Consider the following 15,131-nt stretch of genomic DNA (forward strand, 5'->3'; position numbering starts at 1 on the left):
TGTATCACAATTCCTTCAATGTAGCTGGGTCAAAATCCTGGAGCTCCCTCCCTTACAGCATAGTTGGTCGACTTACACCGTGCTTTAGGAAGGCAGCTCACCCCCATCTTCTCAAAGGCAAGGGAATATATGAACAGCAGGACCATGAGAAGCAACAAGGATCAGAGGGATTTTGGTGTGCATGTACACTGATTTCTTGTGGTGTCAGATCAGGCTGATTAAATGGCTAAGAAGGCATATGGGATACCTGCCTTTTTTACTGAGGCATAGAGTTTAAGAGCAGAGAGGTATGCTGGAACAGTATAAAATGCTGGTGAGGCACAACTAGAGTATTTGTGCAGTTCTGGAATCCACCGGAATCCACATTACAGTAGTGCATGTATGAGTGTCATTACAACATTCAAGAGAACTGACACCATCAGTACTGGATAGTGGTAGCACCAGACAGGATGCAGAGGAGATTTACCAGGCTGTTGCCTAGGCTGGTGAGTTTTGGTTATGAAGAGAGATTGGACAGACTGGGTTATTCTCCTCAGAGCAGAAGAGCTTGAGAGAGGATATGTTTGAGATGTATAAATTTATGAGGAGCATAGATAGAGTCGATAGAAAAAAATGTTTCCCCTTGATGGAGGGAGTGTAGACTTAAGTCGGGGCAGGAGCATGAGAGGGGATGTGAAGAAAAATATTTTCATCCAGAGGGTGGTGGGAATCAGGAACTGACTGCCAGTAAGGGTGGTAGAGGCAGAACACGTCACGACATTCAAGAAGTTTTTAGCTGTGTACTTGCAATGCCCAGGCATACAAGGCAATGGATCATGTGGTGGAAAATGGGATTAGAATAGTTAAGTGGTTGTTTTTGACTGGCGTGGATGCAATGGGCCAAACGGTCTTTTTCTGTGCTGTACACCTCTATATTTCTATTATTCCCAGATTTTCCAACATGTGTTAAAGCTAATTGTGTACTTTGAAGTATATTCCCAGTGGTATACAAGAAATGCAGGAATCAATTTACAAACAGCAAGCTATCACAATCTGATAAATAAGCAATATGATAAATAATGATCGGTTTCTGGTTCTGTGAGGGACAAATGCTCACCCCACAACAGGACGATAAAGAACTCACTTGCTTTTTATCAAAACAGTGCCATACGACCATTACAGTCCAGCCAAGAAGGCAAAAAGAGACAGAGTCTCAGTTTAATACCTCATCTAAAATATTGCACCTTTGAGAGCAGTGCTTCCTCATTACAATACTGCATTACAATATCATCCAAATCATAGCAGAAGAACCAGTGGCCAGCTGCTAATTAGTCCTACCAGATTCCTGGAAATATGGCAGCTTTGTAGACAGTCTCCTGTCTCCACGTCCCAGATACAGATGGAATTGTCCCGCGATCCTGTACATAGTTTCAAACCATCTGAAAAGGGTAATAAGACCACATTATAACAGAAATTCAACTTTCAGGTCAACAAAGTTTGTATCTTTACAGGAACAAAGTCCAGTATAGGCACAATATCTTCTCATCCATGGGTTGACACACACATAGGAAAGAAAAGATACATTTTTTGCCAGAGATATTTACAAATTGGTAAATACAGTACAATGTAGCTTTGCTCACAGACAATAAGGAAACAAAACCTGGCATCCTTTTCTTCCCACTGGCTCTGCTTGGTGCCCAATTGTTAATCCTGCTATTGGTAATCTCTTCCTCTGTCTCCCTTTCTCTTCTCTTTCGGTCTACGTGCAAGATTTATACATTCCTTATCCTGTTGCCAACTCTTTTTCTTTTAAACACTCTAATTCATTATCATCCTTCAGATAGTTCTCCACTTGTCTTTTCCAGTCTGTTAGACACTTTCTGTTGTTATCTTTCAACTTGCCTCTGACTCTCTTCCTTTCTTCCCCCTTCTTTCTGTTAAAAAAAAGGAAAATGTTCCTTTTTCAATAAATTCATAACTTTACTATGACCTGGCTCAGTGGTTAGCACTGTTGCCTCACAGCACCAGGGTCCCGGGTTCGATTCCCACCTCGGGCAACTGTCTGTGTAGAGTTTGCACATTCTCCCCGTGTCTGCATGGGTTTCCTCCGGGTGCTCCAGTTTCCTCCCACAGTCCAAAAGATATGCAGGTCAGGTGCATTGGCCATGCTGAATTGCCCATTAGTCAGGGGTAAATGTAGGGGAATGGGTCTGGGTGGGTTAGTCTTCAGAGGGTCAGTGTGGACTGGTTGAGCCAAATGGCCTGTTTCTACACTGTAGAGAATCTAATCTAAATTTTTTTTGTGGCAAGATAAAATTACAAAAATTCTAAAATATTACAAAGAAAGACAGCTTCCTGTGTTCATACCTGGGCTCACGGCTAGGCCGGACACCATCAGTTCATGCCCTGTAAACTCCTGTAGTGGTCCAGCTTTATTATACATATCCCACATTAAGGCTGTTTTATCACGTGAAGCACTGAAGATCCTGTTTGACTGAAAGAGGCAGGTTACCTGAAAGAATATAACATGCACAATTCCAGGTTATGGGGACCAGCCACCAGTTTGTTCACATGCAGGTCACTTCAACGTAGGACAGGATATCTCCCAATCATGGCATCAGGTGAAAATTAAAGAATGCACCAACATTGTCAAATTTTTGCCTCTACTGAGAATCATTCCCAGCCGATAAGAGTGCAGTGGGTACTTGTTCTTGCACTTAATTCAGTCAAGTCACCGCAAGATGATTCTGGGAGTTATCTGATTTTGGGCAATAGTGTAAATCAGTGCTGGAAATGGAAGAGAAAATCAGGGGAGTTGTATGGCTGTTACATGCTGTGTCTCCTGACTTTCGTCTCTATCTCCCATGGTTATAACTCCTAGTTAAAAGATGTACAATTAAAGACTGAGACAATGTTGGATCTTTGGAATTCTCTATCAAGTAGGTTTAATTATTTGAGACAAATACTGCTGATTTTTGAGCACTTAGAGGAACTTGGAAATTGAGCAAAAAAGTGGAGTCCAGAAAGAATATCAGCCATGAATGGCCAGGCAGGCTCTCAGGACCAAATGGTTTAATTCTACTCCCGTTTCTTTATGATCTTTTTACGATCTGATGTTGCTAATTTTACACGATTGTTCAAGGTCAAAACTCGCTTCTCAGGAGCAGAAACTGAATGTGTGCAGTTATTGGAGTAGCCAGCTCCAGGTCAGCTCACACATTTGGCTGAAACGTTGAGTCTCATTACAAAGACTGAAAGAGCTCAAAATGGCCGATATCCACTGGGAGAAAATTGGACAGATAACAATCAAGTTATGTGTTTGAACAGATAGGATGGGAAAGAGACATTGTGTAGGGAGTGTAGAGTTACATCCTTTGAATACTCTGATTAGATTCCCCTTCCCTTTGTAAGTATTAGACAATTCAGTGGACCAGTGGGGAAAGTCATATAACCGTGCGTATTCAAGGTCAGTTCCTTTACTTGTGACATGAAATACCATGCTTCCAGATAAACCCGGTGTGGGTTTATCTATAATAATTAGAGTCAGAGAGGTCTGCAGCACAAAAATCTGCACTGGTCAAAAACAACCACCTAACTATTCTAATCCAATTTTTCACCACTTGGCCCAAAGCCTAAATATATCTTAAATATTATGAGAGCTTCTGTTTCTAACACCTTTATAGACAGTGAGTTTCAGATTCTTACCACTCTCTCGGTGAAAAGATTTTTCTTCACATTCCCTCTAAACCTCCTGCTTCCTGGTCATAATTTTATATATCTCAATCATGCTCCCCACTTCAGTTTCCTCTGCTCTGAGAAAAACAACCCCAGTCTATCCAATCTCTGTTCATATTTAAAACTTTTCATCCCAGGCAATACCCTGTTAAATCTCGTCTGCACCCTCTCCAATGCTACCACATCCTTCCTATAATGTGGATTCTAGAACTGCAAACAATATTCTAGCTGTGGCCTAACCAACATTTTATACAATTCCAGCATAACCTCTCAATATTCTTGAACTATACGCTTTGGTTAATAAAGGCAAGTAAGTCAGATACCTTCTTAATCACTCCATCAAGCTGTCCTGCAATTTCAAGCATGCACACCAAGGTCCCTCTGATCCTCAGTGCTTCCTAGGTTAAGACAAATTTTCAGAATCCTATCAAACAGAATCTGAGATATGTATGGTAAAGGGTTTTAAAGTGATTTATGATCTTTATGAGAAGTGTTTTAGCATGTGCCTATTCAAATCTCTAGATCTCAGTACCTTGATCCTAAACACAGCAACTATGGTGGGAGTGGGATTAGCTGAGTGGTACTCTGACACAGGTTTGGCAGGCTGAAAGTGCTCCTCTATGCTGTTACCAGCCAATGAATTTTGGCAGAGTGGCCTCAGAGATGAAAGATAAGATTAGAGCATTGTGCAATCAATCTAATGCAGGGATAACTTCCATCCTTTGCGCATAATCAGACATTAAAAACTAGTCCTCAGAGAATAAAGAATTAGCATGCTCCACACCCACAGTCAATGGCATGCCTCCATTTCTTCCTGCCTTTCATGAATAGTAACTATTCTATCAGGTGGTTTATTAATCATTCTTACCTTGGTCACATCACGTTCATGGCCCATGAATTTCTGCTGCACACAACCAGATTTCCAGTCATATATGACCACTGTCTATAGGGCAGTAAAATGGGTACACCTTAGTAACAGATTGCACACATTACTACTGAATTCAATGAAAGCCCAAACATTTTTACATATATGCATATACGCAAACATAAACACTTTGTTATCATAACACTGATTGCATTTAGAAATGAGCAAGATGGAACTTAAATGAACACTGAATACTAAGGCACAGGGTACTGCTGTCTCCAATTTAAAGCCTGTACCAACCTTCTGCATAAAGGAAGCTAGAGTAAGGCATTATACTGTGAATATAGTTAGATATGATGGTTTAACGTATGTGTGTGTGCACGCACTTGCATGTATATATATAAATGTCACAAAACCAATATGCATTCACATAAATTCCTGTTCATAAACATGCCCTCCTATTCCACCATTCTAAGGATGGAAATCTTACCTTGTCCTTTCCTCCAGACACACAGGTATCAGATGTAAGAGAGGCTAATGATGTCACAGCATCATTATGTGCAGGACTGTATTGTTGAACCACTTGAGTGACAGAACTGTGACCTGCATCGCCGTCAATCCTTAAAAAGTATAACATAGTTCAAGCACAATGTATAGCTCAATCTGAGAATGCCAGTGTACGCAACATTGTCTGGAATATATTCTATACCTCCTTGGCAGTTTACAAAGTATTTCAAGCACAAATAGCTCAAGCTGTGGAGGTCTAGGTAGTAAATTAATTAATACACTACCATTTTACCTCTGTGTTCTGTGCTTCACCCTGAATGGAATAAGAATCTGCTGGCTGTAAGGGTATCAAATGAAATACATAATTTGCACTTTTAGTGCACTGTTCAGGATCTGAAGATGTTCTATTATATTTTAGAAGTAATGTAATCGCTTACGAACATAGAACAATACAGCACAGAACAGGCCCTTCAGCCCACGATGTTGTGCCGACCACTGATCCTCATATATGCACTCTCCGATTTCTGTGACCATATGTATGTCGAGGAGTCTCTTAAATGTCCCCAATGACCCTGCCTCCACAACTGCTGCTGGCAACGCATTCCATGCTCTCACAACTCTCTGTGTAACGAACCCGCCTCTGACATCCCCTCTATACTTTCCTCCAACCAGCTTAAAACTATGACCCCTCGTGTTAGTCATTTCTGCCCTGGGAAATAGTCTCTGGCTATCGACTCTATCTCTGCCTCTCATTACCTTGTATACCTCAATTAGGTCCCCTCTTCTCCTCCTTTTCTCCAATGAAAAAAGTCCAAGCTCATTCAACCTCTCCTTATAAGATAATCCCTCCAGTCCAGGCAGCATCCTGGTAAACCTCCTCTGAACCCCCTCCAAAGCATCCACATCTTTCTTATAATAGGAAGACCAGAACTGGACGCAGTATTCCAAGTGCGGTCTAACCAAAGTTTTATAGAGCTGCAACAAGATCTCACGACTCTTAAACTCAATACCCCTGTTAATGAAAGCCAAAACACCATATGCTTTCTTAACAACCCTGTCCACTTGGGTGGCCATTTTAAGGGATCTATGTACCTGCACAACAAGATCCCTTTGTTCCTCCATGCTACCAAGAATCCTATCCTTAATCCTGTACTCAGCTTTCAAATTCGACCTTCCAAAATGCATCATCTCGCATTTATCCAGGTTGAACTCCATCTGCCACCTCTCAGCCCATCTCTGCATCCTGTCAATGTCCCGCTGCAGCCTACAACAGCCCTCTATTCTGTCAACGACACCTCAAACCTTTGTGTCATCTGCAAACTTGCTGACCCATCCTTCAATCCCCTCATCCAAGTCATTAATAAAAATTACAAACAATAGAGGCCCAAGGACAGAGCCCTGTAGAACACCACTCACCACAGACTTCCAGGCAGAATATTTTCCTTTTACTACCACTTGCTGTCTTCTGTTGGCCAGCCAATTCTGTATCCAGACAGCTATGTTCCCCTGAATCCCATTCCTCCTGACCTTCTGAATGAGCCGACCATGGGGAACCTTATCAAATGCCTTACTGAAGTCCATATACACCACATCCACAGCTCGACCCTCATCAACCTTTCTAGTCACATCCTCAAAGAACTCTATAAGGTTTGTGAGGCATGACCTGCCCCTCACAAAGCCGTGTTGACTGCATTTAATCAAGCCATGCTCTTCCAGATGGTCATAAATCCTATCCCTCAGAATCCTTTCTAACACCTTGCAGACGACAGACGTGAGACTTACTGGTCTGTAATTGCCAGGGATTTCCCTATTTCTTTCTTGAAGAGAGGAATTATATTTGCCTCTCTTCAGTCCTCAGGTACGACTCCAGTGGAGAGCGAGAATGAAAAGATCTTCGCAAGTGGTGAAGCAATTGCATTTCTCGTTTCCCAAAGCAGCCGAGGACAAATCTGGTCTGGGCCTGGCGACTTGTCAACAGCTTCCTCTATCTCTATTCATTTCAGCATGCACACCTGCTCTCCAAAGGTTTCATTCACTGCAAAGTTCGTTTCTTTCGTAAAGACAGAAGCAAAAAACTCATTTAGGGCTTCCCCTACCTCCTCAGACTCCACACACAAATTCCCTATGCTATCCCTGATCGGGCCTACTCTTTCTCTTAATTCTCTTAATCCTCACATAAGTGTAAAATGCCTTTGTGTTCTCCCTAATCCGTTCTGCCAAGCCTTTCTCGCGCCCCCTCCTGGCTCTCCTCAGACCATTTTTAAGCTCCTTCCTTGCCTGCCTGTAATCCTGTAGAGCTGAGCTTGACCCTATCTTCCTCCACCTTATGTAAGCTACCTTTTTCCTTTTGACAAGAAGCTCCACCACTCTCGTCATCCAAGGTTCCTTTATCTTACCACTTCTTGCCTGTCTCAGAGGGACATATTTATTCATCACTTGCAACAACTGTTCCTTAAACAGTCTCCACATGTCTATAATGCCTTTACCATGGAACAATTGCTCCCAATCCATGCTTCCTAACTCATGTCTAATCGCATCATAGTTTCCTCTTCCCCAATTAAATATCCTCCCATTTTGCCTAATCCTCTCCTTCTCCATAGCTATGTAGAATGTGAGGCAGTTGTGGTCACTATTACCAAAATGCTCTCCCACCACAAGATCTGATACCTGCCCCGGTTCGTTTCCGAGCACCAAGTCTAGAATGGCATCTCCCCTCGTCGGCCTGTCAACGTACTGAGTTAGGAAACCCTCCTGAACACATCCTACAAAAACAGCTCCGTTCAAATCTTCTGCTCGAAGGGGGTTCCAATCAATATTGGGAAAGTTAAAGTCACCCATTACAACAACCCTACTATGTCCACACTTTTCCAAAATCTGCCGAGCTATGCTTTCTTCCATCTCCCTGCTACTATTGGAGGGGCCTGTAGTAAACCCCTAAAGAGGTGACTGCTCCATTGCTGTTCCTAATTTCCATACTGACTCGGTAGGCAGATCTTCCTCGACAATGGAAGCTTCTGTAGCTGTGATACCCTCTCTGATTAGTAGTGCTACACCCCCTCCTCTTTTTCCCCCTTCCCTATTCTTTTTAAATGCTCTAAACCCTGGAACATCCATCAACCATTCCTGCCCCTGAGAAACCATTTCTCTGTTATGGCTACAACATCATAGCACCAGGTACTGATCCATGCTCCAAGTTCATCACTTTTGTTTCTGATACTCCTTGCGTTAAAGCAAACACACTTTAACTGATCCCTTGGTTCCTTCCCAGGAAAATCCTTCCCACTAGCTGGTCTACCTCTTGCTATTGCCTCATTTGCATCAACTGTCACCTCTGGTATACAGCTCAGGTTCCCACCCCCCTGCCATACTAGTTTAAACCCTCTCGAACTACTCGAGCAAACCTTCCACCCAGGACATTGGTCCCCTTCCAGTTCTGATGCAACCCGTCCTTCTTGTACAGGTCCCACCTTCCCCAGAAGGCATCCCAATTATCTACATATCTGAAGCCCTCCCTCCTACACCAGTTGCGCCCGCTCCCTGTTCCTCGCCTCGCTATCCCGTGGCACCGGTAGTAAACTAGAGAACACTACTCTGTTCGTCCTGCTTTGCAGCTTCCATCCTAACTCCCTGAAATCACTTTTTATATCCTCGATCCTTTTCCTGGCTATATCATTAGTGCCAATATGTAACAAGATTTCTGGCTGTTCGCCCTCCCCTTTTAGAACCTTATATACCCGATCAGAGACGTCCCGGACCCTGGCACCAGGGAGGCAACATACCTTCCGGGAATCCCGATCCTGACCACAAAATCTCCTGTTGATTCCCCTAACTATCGAGTCCCCTACCATGAGTACTTTTCTATTCTGCCCTCTTCCCTTGTTTGCCACAGTGTCAGGCTCAGTGCCAGAGAACTGACTGCTACGGCTTTCCTCTGGTAGGTCATCCCCCCCAGCAGTATTCAAAACAGTATACTTATTGCTGAGGGGAATGTCCTCAGGGGATCTTTGCACTGTCTGTCCCCTTTCCTCCCCCTAACTGCAACCCATTTATCCTTGTCCTGAGCCTTAGGAGTGACCAACTCCCGGTAACTCCTCTCAATTACCCCCTCAGCCTCCCGAATGATCCGTAGTTCATCCAGCTCCAGCTCCAACTCCCTAACACGGTTTTCAAGGAGCTGGAGTTGGGTGCACTTCCCACAGACGTAGCCAGCGGAGACGTGTGCCATGTCTTCCACCTGCCACATTCTGCAGGAGGAGCAAGCAACTGCCCTAGCATCCATACCCGACTTATCTGAACACCCACGAAATACGGTCACTGCTGGTTTGTTAGTAATCATAGCGGTGAATTCATTGAAAGTAAGATCCCATACATAGCAATGGGATCCATGTTCAATTAATTTGTGTCAGTAGCATGGATTGAGGGATATATAATGCTAACACACTGTGAAAACTGATTAGGCAGAATGAACATAGATTTAACGTCTCTTCCACAAGGCAACACCACTGTCAGTATGGTGATCCTTCTGTACTGCACTGTAGGATGGGAAAACTAGAAAGTTAGAAAATAATGGTTGGATTAGGCAGAGTCAACATGGATTTACGAAAGGAAAAAATGTTTGAAAAAATGTTTATCTAGCTCAGTAGAAAAAGGGAAAACTAGAGAATCTTGCATTTGAATTTTCAATATGGTCCCACATCAGAGATTTGTAAGCAAATTACAGCCGAGGGGAGTGCCAGGTAATCTATCTTCATGGATTAAGAAATCGCGAGTGGACAGAAAACAGAGAGTAAGAATAATTATATCATTCTCAGGTTAGCAGGCTGTGACTAGTGTTGTATCCCAAGAATCAGTGCTTGGGGCCTGCCTACTCAATCTAGACCAATGACTTGAATGTGGGCAGCAAGTGTATTTTTTTTTAATATGTTCATGGGATGTGGGCATCACTGCCTAGACCAGCATTTGTTGCATGTTCCTAATTTCCCTTGACAATGTGGTGCTGCATTGCCTTCTTGATACAACTGCTGTCCTTGTGGTGTAGATACGCCGAAAGTGCTGTCCGTAAAAAAAAGTCCAGGATTTTGAGTAAAGGGTGGTTCAGTGGTTAGCCCTGCTACCTTACAACACCAAGGACCTGGATTCAATCCCAGTCTTGGGTGACTGTCTGTGTGGAGTTTGCATGGGTTTCTGTCAGGTGCTCCAGTTTCATCCTACGGTTCAAAAGCTGTGCAGGTTAGGTGGATCGTCCATAATAAATTGCCCATTGTCCAGGGAGGTGCAGGTTACAAGCTGGTTAGCCGTGGTTAATGCAGAGTAATGGGGATAGGTTTGAGTCTGGATCTGTGTGAGATGCTCTGCTGAGGTCGGTGCAGGCTCGATGGAGATTTAACTCCAAATGAAAACAGTACGTGGCATGGAGTGAAACTTTAGAAGCATGGGAACCCCATCACCTACATGTCCTTCTGGGTAGTAGAGGTCTTGGGTTTAGAAGGTACTATCTGAGGACCTTGGATGAGTTGATACAGCCAACACTGTAAACATAGGGCAGGGGTGATGGATTTGTCAGAAAGTGACCAAATCACCCAGGAAAATTCAATCATCATGACCCATTAGAGAAAAGTCAACCCCATACTTGGAACAAATAGAATCTGAGAGGGGTTATTATTCCAATCAGAGGTTGGGTCTCTCTCATGCTTCCTGCTGATTGTTTCATTATGAGTCTATCAGCAGCAACAGTTGAAGGAAACAGTGTGTGATTGGAGGAGCAGCCAGAGGCAGTGTGGCAGGAATGACCAAGACTGGAGCAGGCAGGGCCAGAGACTGGAGCAGGCAGGACCAAAGGCTGGAGCAGGCAGGACCAAAGGCTGGAGCAGGCAGGACCAAAGGCTGGAGCAGGCAGGGCCAGAGGCTGGAGCAGGCAGGGCCAGAGGCTGGAGCAGGCAGGGCCAGAGGCTGGAGCAGGCAGGGCCAGAGGCTGGAGCAGGCAGGGCCAGAGGCTGGAGCAGGCAGGGCCAGAGGCTGGAGCAGGCAGGGCCAGAGGCTGGAGCAGGCAGGGCCAGAGGCTGGAGCAGGCAGGGCCAGAGGCTGGAGCAGGCAGGGCCAGAGGCTGGAGCAGGCAGGGCCAGAGGCTGGAGCAGGCAGGACCAAAGGCTGGAGCAGGCAGGGCCAAAGGCTGGAGCAGGCAGGGCCAAAGGCTGGAGCAGGCAGGGCCAAAGGCTGGAGCAGGCAGGGCCAAAGGCTGGAGCAGGCAGGACCAAACGCTGGAACAAGTCAGGGGTAGCTGGTAGACACCTCAGATTAAAGACTGATTAGACAAAGTTAAAGCTTATATTTTCTAGTCAGAATTCAATCCAACTCAAACCTCAACACATTCGAGTATTTGCTCCATAGTTATACATACCAGGTTCTCACAAAACGGACTAATAACCAACATCCATTTCTGACTTGCATTTGGTATCCGGCATTCCTGTTAGACTCTACTACATTATTAAAAAATTAACACTATTGTTATACTATATATTAATTCATTTTTAAAAATGAAAACAAAAATATAAGATGACAACTTATTGTGCAATATTTCCATGGCCAGTGGCCTTCACTAACAGAACAGAAGATGATCTAAGATTACAGAAGGACCTTGATCAGTAATGACAATGGGCTGAGGAGTGGCAGATGGAGTTTACTTTGGATAAGTGTGAGGTATTGCATTTTGGTAAAACAAACAAGGGCAGGCTTTTAACAGTTAATGGTAGGGTGCTGAGTAGTGTTGCAGAATACAGAGACCTGTGGTTTCAGGTACATAGTTCTTTGAAAGTTGCATCACAGGTACTCAGGATAGTTAAGAAGGTTCAGCATGCTTGCGTTCAGCACTCACACCATTGAGTATGAGTTGGGATGTCATGTTGAGATGGTACAAGGTGCTGGTGAAGCCACTTCTGGAGTACAGTGCACAGTTTTCATCACCCTGCTATAGGAAGGATATTATTAAATTGGAGACAGCTCAGAAAAGATGCTGCCGGACTGGACAGTTTGAATTATAAGGAGAGACTGGAACAGATGGGAGACCTTATAGACGATATAAAATCATGAGGGGCATAGATAAAGTGAATTGCAAAGGTCTTTTCCCTGGGTGAGGGGAGTTCAAAACTAGGGGGGAAAATTTTTAAGGTTAAAGGGAAAGACTTAAAAGGAAACTGAGGGGCAACCTTTTCACACAGAGGTTGACACATATGTTGAATCAACTGCCAGAGGAAGTGCTGGAGGTGTTCAATTATAACATTTAAAAGACACTTGGTCAGGTACATGAAAGGTTTAGAAGGATACGGGCAGGTAAGTGGGACTAGTTTAGTATATGAAACTTGGTCAGTGTGGACAAGTTGGACCGAAGGGTCTGTTTCCGTGCTGCATGACTCTATAACTAGGTTTTCAAAACTGAACCAGTCCCATTTGCCTGCGCTTGGCCCATATCCCTCTAACCCTTTCCTATCCATGCACCTGTCCGAATATTTTCTTAATGTTGTAATTGTAACCACCTCCACCATTTCCTGTGGCAGCTTGTTCCATAAACATACCACTGTGCCCCTCAGGTCCCTTTTAACTCTTTTCCCCCTCTCACCTTAAACCTACATCCTCTAGAGACAGAATCTTAAAGGCTATACAGTACGGAAACAGACCCTTCGGCCGACCTCATGTGCATTGACCAGACCTCCTAAACTGATCTGGTCCCATTTGCCAGCATTTAGCTATATCCATCCTAACCTTTTCTATTCATATTGCTGTCCAGATGCCATCTAAATGTTGTAATTGTACTGTATCCACCACTTCCTCAAGCAGCTCATTTCACACACGCACTATCCTCTGCATGAAAAAGTTGCCCCTTGAGTCCCTTTTAAATCTTTAATCTCTCACCTTAGACCTGTGCCATCTAGTTTTGGACTCCCTTACCCTGGGAAAAAGACCTTGGCTATTCAGCTTATCCAAGCCCCTTGTCATTTTATAAATCTCAGTCTCCAATGCTTTTAGGGAAAAAAGTTCCAGACTATTCACCCTTTCTCCTCAAACCCTCAAATCCTGGAACATCCTTGTATATATTTTCTGAACTCTTTCAAATCTAGCAGTATTCTAAAGGTTGCTCTACCAATGTCTTGTACAGCATAACATGACATCCCAACATTTGTACTCAGTGCTCTGACCAACTTAGGCAAGCATGCCAAGTACCTTCGTCACCATCCTGTCTACCTGGGATGCCACTTTCAAGGAAAAATGTACCTGCACCACTATGTTTCTCTGTCAAACAATACTCCCCAGGGCCTTCCATTAACTGTGTAAGTCCTGCCCGGGTTTGTCTTACCAATATGCAATATCTCACATTTATCTATATTAAACTTCATCTGCCATTCCTCGGCTCACTGGCTCAGCTGATCAGATCTTTTTGTACTTTTAGATAATTTAGATAACAGCTGCCTTTCTAAATCTCATACCATTAGCCATGCTTTAGCCCTATAAGTCACTTGTCCATATTTATGTGATGGCATTGGCTGTCCTCATCTCTCCAGCTTTTTTAATTCCTGCTGTTTGTCATCTTTTATTAAATTGTCACCTAATTTGTTTCTAGCCAATAAGACCTCCTGATCCCATGGGTTTCTTCGCCTAGTGGCATTCATATTCTTCCTTATATTCTTTGACCTTAAGTCTCAACCTCTTGTTACGACGTGGAGGTTGAACCCTTCTGGTAAGTAAAACTGACACACCAGAGAAGCTCACCTCGCCTTGGGACCTGCTAAGTGAGTGAAAGAAAACCCTGATTTCCACTGTTTAAAGAAAAACATTTTCCTAACTTTAACAGTGAACACTAAACAGAAACTATTAATAAATCCAAGCCCCCTTTTCCTTAACTAATTATAGATTATAGATCATAGAAAAATACAGTGCAGTACAGGCTCTTTGGCCCTCGATGTTGCGCCGATCCAAGCCCACCTAATCTACACTAGCCCACTATCCTCCATATGCCTATCCATTGCCCGTTTAAATGTCCATAAAGAGGGAGAGTCCACCACTGCTACTGGCAGGGCATTCCATGAACTCACGACTCGCCGAGTAAAGAATCTACCCCTAACATCTGTCCTATACCTACCACCCCTTAATTTAAAGCTATGCCCCTTGTAATAGCTGACTCCATACGTGGAAAAAGGTTCTCATGGTCAACCCTATCTAAACCCCTAATCATCTTGCACACCTCTATCAAGTCACCCTAAACCTTCTTTTCTCCAATGAAAACAGCCCCAAGTGCCTCAGCCTTTCCTCATACGATCTTTCTACCATACCAGGCAACATCCTGGTAAACCTCCTCTGCACCCGTTCCAGTGCCTCCACATCCTTCCTATAGTATGGCGACCAAAACTGCACACAATACTCCAGATGCGGCCGCACCAGAGTCTTATACAACTGCAACATGACCTCAGGGCTCCGGAACTCAATTCCTCTACCAATAAAAGCCAGTACGCCATATGCCTTCCTCACCGCACTATTTACCTGGGTGGCAACTTTCAGAGATGTGTACATGGACACCAAGATCCCTCTGCTCATCCACACTACCAAGTACCCGACCATTAGCCCAGTACCCCGTCTTTTTGTTACTCTTACCAAAGTGAATCACCTCACACTTACCTACATTGAACTCCATTTGCCACCTTTCTGCCCAGCTCTGCAACTTATCTATATCCCGCTGTAACCTGACACATCCTTCCTCACTGTCAAGTTCTGACCCCAACTCTAAAAATGCTGTTTCAATAACACAATTACTGAACATTACATTAACTTAATCTCTCAAAGTCCATACAGTCTCTTATGCTGTCTTCCTTCTGGTCTTCCAAATCTGTGGTCTTCTTCCTGACTCATCTTCTTACTTTTTACTGCAAGGGTTTTTGTATACAATTTCTTGGTACCTTTAATAGATGGTGCCTTCTGAGGTTTCTTTTTGAGAGCCCCTTTCAGATGACACGTGCTCTCCGGTTCAATGCACAGTCAGCTTTGACTTATTTTCAGTATT

General features: G+C 43.8%; 1 protein-coding gene across 2 annotated transcripts in view; it reads right to left on the bottom strand.

The window, feature by feature from the left end:
- wdr31 (WD repeat domain 31) overlaps nucleotides 1-15,131 on the bottom strand; it is a 44,528-nt gene that overhangs the window by 17,036 nt on the left and 12,361 nt on the right. For both annotated transcript variants that reach the window (XM_043719862.2, XM_043719859.2), the window contains exons 3-6: nucleotides 5,070-5,199; nucleotides 4,583-4,657; nucleotides 2,347-2,491; nucleotides 1,318-1,418 (exon numbers count right to left, since the gene is read on the bottom strand). In XM_043719862.2, the coding sequence (XP_043575797.2) occupies nucleotides 1,318-1,418; nucleotides 2,347-2,491; nucleotides 4,583-4,657; nucleotides 5,070-5,199 (451 nt within the window). The remainder of the gene's footprint in view (nucleotides 1-1,317; nucleotides 1,419-2,346; nucleotides 2,492-4,582; nucleotides 4,658-5,069; nucleotides 5,200-15,131) is intronic.

This window comes from Chiloscyllium plagiosum, unplaced genomic scaffold, assembly GCF_037043375.1.
Source record: "Chiloscyllium plagiosum isolate Xiang-an unplaced genomic scaffold, Cpla_swu_hap1 HiC_scaffold_21, whole genome shotgun sequence".
Classification (NCBI taxonomy): Eukaryota; Metazoa; Chordata; class Chondrichthyes; order Orectolobiformes; family Hemiscylliidae; genus Chiloscyllium; species Chiloscyllium plagiosum.